Genomic DNA, 7,824 nt, shown 5'->3' with positions numbered 1-7,824 from the left:
CTTCAGGTTTTTTACTGTATAAGGGGCATAATATCTTTATCGCCCATATATTATTTATAATCACCTTATCATGGAGCCTATACCGTCAAACCTGTTGTGTGTACGCGGGCCGACTTCACCTCACACACTTTAGAGTAATAACAGACACTCTGTCAATCAAACACGGGCTAATCGACTGAGGCCCAATTGGACAGCCCCTTACTTCGCCATTATCCCACAGCCAATCCAGACGGCCCGTCCATGTACAGCGGGAGGAGGGGGCATGCCCTAATATGGTGGTTATGACCTTATATGGCGCTGGGCTGCAGGGCACCCGTACAAGCACGGCTGTTTAGTGTCACTTTCACCAAATTCTAACTATGATTCTCAGAGATGGGACAGACGGCCGACGGGTGAAGAAGTAGCCTACAGTTGATCGGTGAAGCTTGTGAGCTACTGCGTTCACTACGGAAAGCGACGTTCACGGCTTTGGACATTTCTATTCCTGCCCTTCACGGCGAGCGACAAGAGGAGAATCAGAGCAACTTTTTTTTCGGGATTTCGCTTTAACGTGATCAAGAGTTTGAAAGGAAACTGAAGTAACAGCACTGCGTACGAGAGGACCGGTGTTATTTTATGATTGAGGATCGGCGTTATCTTTATGATTGTTTACGAGTAACCACAGAGCCTCGCGCTGGGAAAGATACAACCTATTTCTTTTTAGGCTATACCGAAAAGAGAGCACATTTCAGCTCGAGAAGAGCTCTTCGTGGGAGCGACCATTAGGCAAATATCCTTTCCCTCCCCAGAAATAGACAAGGTCGTTTGCGTAAAACATCCAACCCTTCAGAGAGACCCCCTAGATCTCCCGCCTCTCCGGTCTTCACGCGCTGTGGTGTATCGATTGGCGACTTTTTAAGACACACTAACAGTATCAGAGGGTGTTTATGGATTTCTGCGCGGAGAGGAACACTGCTAGTACGCTACATAATTACGTAATGGTCATGTTGTTACCCCAATGTCTCTGTGAACTTTGATAAGAGTTTACAGAACAAACATTTACAACGGGAAACTCGTTTGAAAGTGAGATTATCTATTTAGGGGTGAGGGAAAAGGACAGTAAAGAAAGTTTAATTTCTGGAGGAAGTGGGAAGCGCCTTGTTTTCCCAAGACGTCAGAACGGATCGGTATCTCCTCCCCGCAGTCTCTCTCTGTGGTTTAACCAGGGTGTCTAGGATCTCTGTGGGTTAACAGGATAGCATGGCAATGGTAGTAAACCAGTGGCAAGAGAACATTTCGGGGGATCCAGGGTCTCAGCTCCAGATCTGCAGCCAGGAGCCAGGCGGGACCCCGGGAACCCCCAACGGTTCCACCCCGGGGAACGATGCACTTTCCGGGGACAAGATCCTCAACGTGGACTGCATGGTGTGCGGGGATAAGTCCAGTGGCAAGCACTACGGCCAGTTCACCTGCGAGGGCTGCAAGAGCTTCTTCAAGCGGTCGGTGCGACGGAACCTCAGTTACACCTGCCGAGGGAACCGCGACTGCCCCATCGACCAGCACCATCGGAACCAGTGCCAGTACTGCCGGCTGAAGAAGTGCCTAAAAGTCGGCATGAGAAGAGAAGGTAAGAAAGGACATCGAGGCTCAGTGTGTGTGTGTCTGTGTGTGTGCGTGTGTGTGTGTGTGTGTGTGTGTGTGTGTGTAGGGGGGGGGTCCGGGAGGGGTGGGGGGTTCCGGGCTGGTCTACATTTCGCCTTAGCATGTGAACGTATTCGATTTTTGGCGGCTGGAAGGGTCTTCCAATTTGTGGTGAGTAAAGTTGAAAACTACAGGCTGCTTGAGTAGCTTTGAGGCCACTGCATCTTCACTAGTAATGGAAAACTAAGCCATTTAGCACAACACAATGCTTGTTGTTTCAGACCGCCTAGTATGTCCTATTCAGTCCATCATAAGAGGTTATTTTGCTCCTCTCTGAAAAAGAGCGTTCTTTGTCTCTCCATTAATTATGGTGTTTGCTCCCCGACACCCTGGTAGCTACGAGAGGGACCCGCTAGCTCTGCTGTATTGTGCTTGATTAAGAACGGGTCAATTAGTGCAAAAGAGGAGCCGTGGCAACGTGTTCGCGGAGCACAGCGTTTCACTTCGAATCAGTCAGCTACAACATCGCCGCGTCGCGTTCAATCAGACGAGTTGTGGTACATTGATTATAACACACGAACCAAAGGCACCCGACATCTCCCAGCGCCGAATGCAGCGTAGGCCTACATGCATGACTCGTTGCTATAAATGTGTGTTTTTTTTAGGCTGTGCTGTATGCATTTGGGCGGCCAAACAAAATGCTTAATTGATTCAATCATATAGACACTTGATGAATAGGTTTAGCCCGCCTCAAGTGACAATAATAATGATAAATTCACAAGTAAGAAAAATAAAATAATAATAATCAGAGTATGACCTAAGCCTATGTGTGCGTCCAGCGTGTGTCAAATATGCCTGTCATCCACGTGTCTGGTTTCACACCAACTCCGAGGCTTTGTCTTGATTCAGCTACATGGGCCACAACATTATTTGTGAATAGGAGTGGAAATACCCAGAGGAGATGCTTTAAGCGTCCCCGTCAGAGCGCTGTTGATGGTGCACACACAGCTGTATGTAGCCTGTCCCCGGGCAGGCCTGCGAGGCCACATCTATAGGTCACCCTGACTCCGTCAGCCTGGGGGAACCCGAGGAACCCGCCTGACGCACAGCCTCGACCTTTCACCAACTACAAACACGCTCTTATATTTCCATTTAGATATTAAATATCAGTTACTATACGAGGGGGTATTTTTATATATATATATAAGTTGGTAATGTAAAAACGCCACTAGGCTTGTAACACAGGCAAAACACAAAGTTTCAAATAGTTCGAATTCAATCGCGTGAACTGCGGATTGCGGTTTGAAGCATTACGCATTCCACCCTAAAATAGCCTACAGGCTACATTCTTAAAAATGGCAGTGTATTTGAAGTCAAACGTTTATCAACTCCATATACACAGGTCTACGTGCGTTTGATGAAGTGTTGATAATTGAATGGCGGATTAAATACTATTAGTAGGCTATTTAAATTTGCCATGGTTTCAGCTCTAGGCCTATTCCCTTAGACATGCATTGATCGTGACTGAAATTATTAGAAACTAATAATGTATACTTTGCATTTGGTGTATTTGTAAACATTTGCATCTCCTAAATAGCCCGTGTGAGATATAGGCTATGGTAGGGTGGCCTATGACTTAGTAATACGCAACGTCGAATACACTTTTTAATATGTCGGATGACTTACAAAACCTGTCTGCATCCAGACAAACTAATAACACAATAAAACGCATGACATTATCAAATAACAGTCTAGTTTTATCCTTCCTTCTGTTCCATTACAACTGACATGTTGTTATTCGAGTCAAAAAGATATAAATGATTCCGATTCCGATTCATCTGATAAACTTTATAATCTTGTGAAGGTCGAGAGTTTAACAAAAGTTATAATATTGCTTTTTTAGGCCTAGTGCCTTCATCTGATAATTATGAACACTGAATGCATTTAAATGCAGCATTGCATTCACATTAAAAGCACACTGGTGCTATAGGGAGGATCAGTATGCGCAGGACAGGTGATACACACATACATATCCGTTCCTCAACCACAGAGGACATACATAAGTCATGTTTTCTACATTATGCAACGGGGTCGCCTGAGAAGACTTAGTCTGGATTGGTGTTCTGAGATCCGATGTGCATTTATATCAAACATCAATGTTTTGTTTTGGAATGAAAATCCCTATTCACCAACAACTATAATAGTTTATACTTTGAAGTATTTTGAAATCAAGAGCTGAAAAAAGTGTCATGAAAAGGTTATGCCTTACCTTGAGATAGAACTGTATTCATATATTATTCATATCTATCTATCTATCTATCTATCTATCTGTCTGTCTGTCTGTCTGTCTGTCTGTCTGTCTGTCTGTCTGTCTGTCTGTCTATCTATCTACAGTATCAGTCTCATTATAGGTCATGTAGACAATTGCGTATTCAGAACACATTGGCTACATTCCTGCTCCAATGCATTTTAAATTATTCATAAACTGTCAATAATTACTTTCTCATAGTTATTCAGGAGCAAAAGTTTTAACTTTTTAAAACAGAGGAGAGTGGTAATTAAGTTTGCCTCTATGGAGCAAAAATCAAGCAATTTTTGAATGCAATTTCTGGTGAGGTTGCAGAAGTAAAATAATATTTCTGAAAATGTCCTGCAGTATGCAATATGGAGCAGAAATACAGAAAGCAACACACCTTTAAATATCTGTTTGTGGAGCTTTTCCTGTTTTAAAGGGCTGAGTCTCCAGTTCCCTGTTCAAAAACGCACCTCTTCCTGGTGATGAAACCATGAAATCATCGTTTGCACCCAACACAGGCCTACTATACCACATATAGACCTACTATATACCACCCAACACAGGCCTACTATACCACATATAGGCCTACTATATACCACCCAACACAGGCCTACTATACCACATATACCACATACCACCCAACACAGGCCTACTGTACTACATATACCATATACCACCCAACACAGGCCTACTATACCACATATACCACATACCACCCAACACAGGCCTACTATACCACATATACCATATACCACCCAACACAGGCCTACTATACCACATATACCATATACCACCCAACACAGGCCTACTATACCACATATACCATATTCCACCCAACACAGGCCTACTATACCACATATACCATATACCACCCAACACAGGCCTACTATACCACATATACCATATACCACCCAACACAGGCCTACTATACCACATATACCATATACCACCCAACACAGGCCTACTATACCACATATACCATATTCCACCCAACACAGGCCTACTATACCACATATACCATATACCACCCAACACAGGCCTACTATACCACATATACCATATACCACCCAACACAGGCCTACTATACCACATATACCATATACCACCCAACACAGGCCTACTGTACCACATATACCATATACCATCCAAAACAGGCCTACTGTACCACATACACCATATACCACCCAACACAGGCCTACTATACCACATATACCATATACCACCCATGAATGAGTTTTAATCATCTTTGGACACTCTGTGTGGTCACTTCATGTTAGGCACAGAAAAACCACACAGCATGTGGTGTCTTCTGTAAAAATAAAAAGCAGAAATAACTCCCATTGAGACCGAGCAGCCACATCAGAGAGTAGCCACATCAGAGGCTCCGTTCACGGAGCAGAAAGTTCACGTAGATGTCGACCTTACTCTACCAGTTTGGCACCTTTGACATCCAACTCTGTGTTGTGATACTAACATTCCTGCCTGCCTGAACAGAGCGGAGACTGGTGCAGGGAACCGGCGGAACTGGCTGACGCGTTACTGGGTTACACCGGGTGAAGAGAACACCGTGTTCCTCCTCTGCTCGCTGGAGCTCTGGGCTTTCACTCGTTTGATACAAACTCATTCACAAACTAATGATACTATCACTGTCGACATGCTCTCTGAAATCAGTGATTAGTAGTAGTTACACATAAACACACACACATACACACACACACACACAGTGTATCAGGCCACATACAAAAAAGCGCAAAATATACTCTCTGTGGTCACTCCCTTTTTCCCCACAGTTCTGGACTGATAGCGGTCCAGGGACGCCTCACAGACGCACGGCGCAGAACCCCACGCCGGCGCTGAGACGTGGACCACAGCCCCTGACCTCTGACCCTTGCTTCACATCAGCTTTAATAAAGCAGGTCCAAATATAGGTCAAACGGAAACCCAAACATTAATAACAAACCAGTTTAACACAAAGTCCAAAAACATAAGGGCTATACACTGAATCAATACCGCCAGTCTGTTGACTTCTCCATTTCTGCCTTTCATCTTGTTTGAACAGCCGATGGAGTTTATTCTGCGGAAACCTTCACCTACATTACTACGATGACACCAGTTACTGACTCTTCAAATCCTCCACCTTGACACAAGGCTAGCTTTTGTCCAGGCCTGATTCACCTCCCAGTGGGGAATGACCTCCATCCGCAAAGTCCTTGCCATATTTCCGTGTCTTCGCAGGCCCCATTGAAGTGATGAAGCAATGAAGACACAATGGCAGGCAGACGCTGTAGTTGGCCCATTCATATCCTCAAGGCTAGCTTTAATATTTTAGTGGGGAGTGGAGGTGTGTGGAAAAATGGATCTCGCTGTGCAGAAATGTGTTTGGCACCTCAAGGTGAACGGGCGTTAGTTGGTCTCTACATCTCTTCTCCGAGTCACACGGCAGCTTCCTGATATCACCTCTGGTTCCACAGCCCCCCCAGGTCTCCGCGCGCATCGCTCTTATTTCCAATCAACTATTGTTCTCTAGGTACATGTATCACAACAGACGATGATTGAAAACCCTCTTTAGCTTCTCTTTGTCCCTAAGTAGCGTTAGTACATTAGAAACAAGTATTCAGTCGATTCCTCTCATTGTTTTGGTTGATGATGATGATGATGGATTGAGAGAGATGGATAGAGATGGAGAGATGGATTGAGAGAGATGGATTGAGAGAGATGGAGAGAGAGATGGATTGAGAGATGGATTGAGAGATGGAGGGAGAGATGGATAGAGAGAGATGGATATAGAGATGGATAGAGAGAGAGAGAGAGAGAGAGAGATGGATAGAGAGCTGTTCTCTGCGGGGAGCGTTTCTCGTATTCCTTCATGTCGTCTCAGCTTCATCAAAGCCGGTGTGGTGGGAGGGAGGCCGGTGTGGTGGGAGGGAGGCCGGTGTGGTGGGAGGGAGGGGAAGTGGGCGGGGTTAGTAGCTGCTGCTTCTCCTAAGCATCCCCTGAATCACACAAACCTCTCTACCTGTCTGTCCCTCTCTCTGTCTATATTACTCTCTCTGTTTATCTGGATTCTTCCTCCACTCACACACACACACACACACACACACACACACGCGCCACATGCCCTCATCGTGTCTCGCACGCTACATATTTATGGTGAGTGGAATGTGACTTATCAGTACATGTTTAGTATGTCACAGTTTTGTGGCGCACCAGAGCGAAACACATTCCTACATTGTGGACGATAAAGACAGTCTAATGTAAACTAATCTAATGTAACATCATCTAATCTAATCTCAGCCCCATTTTCTGTTTAACCATAATTCCTTCGATTTATATATCAGTTTCTCCTCTCTGGGTCTCTCTGCTTCCTCATCTCTTCTTCCACACGTATCTCTCTCTCCCTAACCACATCTGTCTCCCTCCTTCCTCCTCTCCCTCTCTCTCTCTCTCTCTCCCTCTCTCTCCTCTCTCTCTCCTCTCTTTCTCTCTCTCCTCTCTCTCCCTCTCTCTATCTCCCTTTTGCTCTATCCCTCTCTCTCTATCCCTCTCTCTCTCTCCCTTTCTCTCTCTCACTCCCTCTGTCCTCACGGTTTCATCCTCCCTCCATCCACCCCTATATGTCTGTCTGTCTGTCTGTCTGTCTACCTGTCTCTGTCTGTCTGCCTGTCTGTCTGTCTGTCTGTCTGCCTGTCTGTCTGCCTGTCTGTCTGTCTGTCTGTCTGTCTGTCTGAACATCATCTCTCCTCTGGGGGTTCAGCTGGTGACGTTCTGATCCTCCTCATTCCTTCGCTGGCTCTCCGGGACCTTTGCTCATTTTGTGAGAGGGCAGTGACACCTAGAGGTCAGGGGTCAAGCCCAGGCTTAATGAGTCACTGTGAGAAACACAGGAATAACACAGAATGTGACATCAC

At 45.4% G+C, this 7,824-nt stretch overlaps 1 protein-coding gene across 1 annotated transcript in view; it reads left to right on the top strand.

The window, feature by feature from the left end:
* The first annotated feature begins 388 nt into the window (after positions 1-388).
* Positions 389-7,824, top strand: part of nr2f5 (nuclear receptor subfamily 2, group F, member 5) — a 20,513-nt gene continuing 13,077 nt past the window's right edge. The window contains exon 1 of the mRNA XM_084442172.1: positions 389-1,606. Coding sequence (XP_084298298.1) covers positions 1,240-1,606 — 367 coding nt within the window. The 5' untranslated portion in view covers positions 389-1,239. The remainder of the gene's footprint in view (positions 1,607-7,824) is intronic.

This window comes from Borostomias antarcticus, assembly GCF_949987555.1.
Source record: "Borostomias antarcticus genome assembly, chromosome: 8".
NCBI lineage: Eukaryota > Metazoa > Chordata > Actinopteri > Stomiiformes > Stomiidae > Borostomias > Borostomias antarcticus.
Note: the sequence above shows the minus strand (reverse complement) of the source record. Positions and strands in the feature narration are given on the sequence as shown.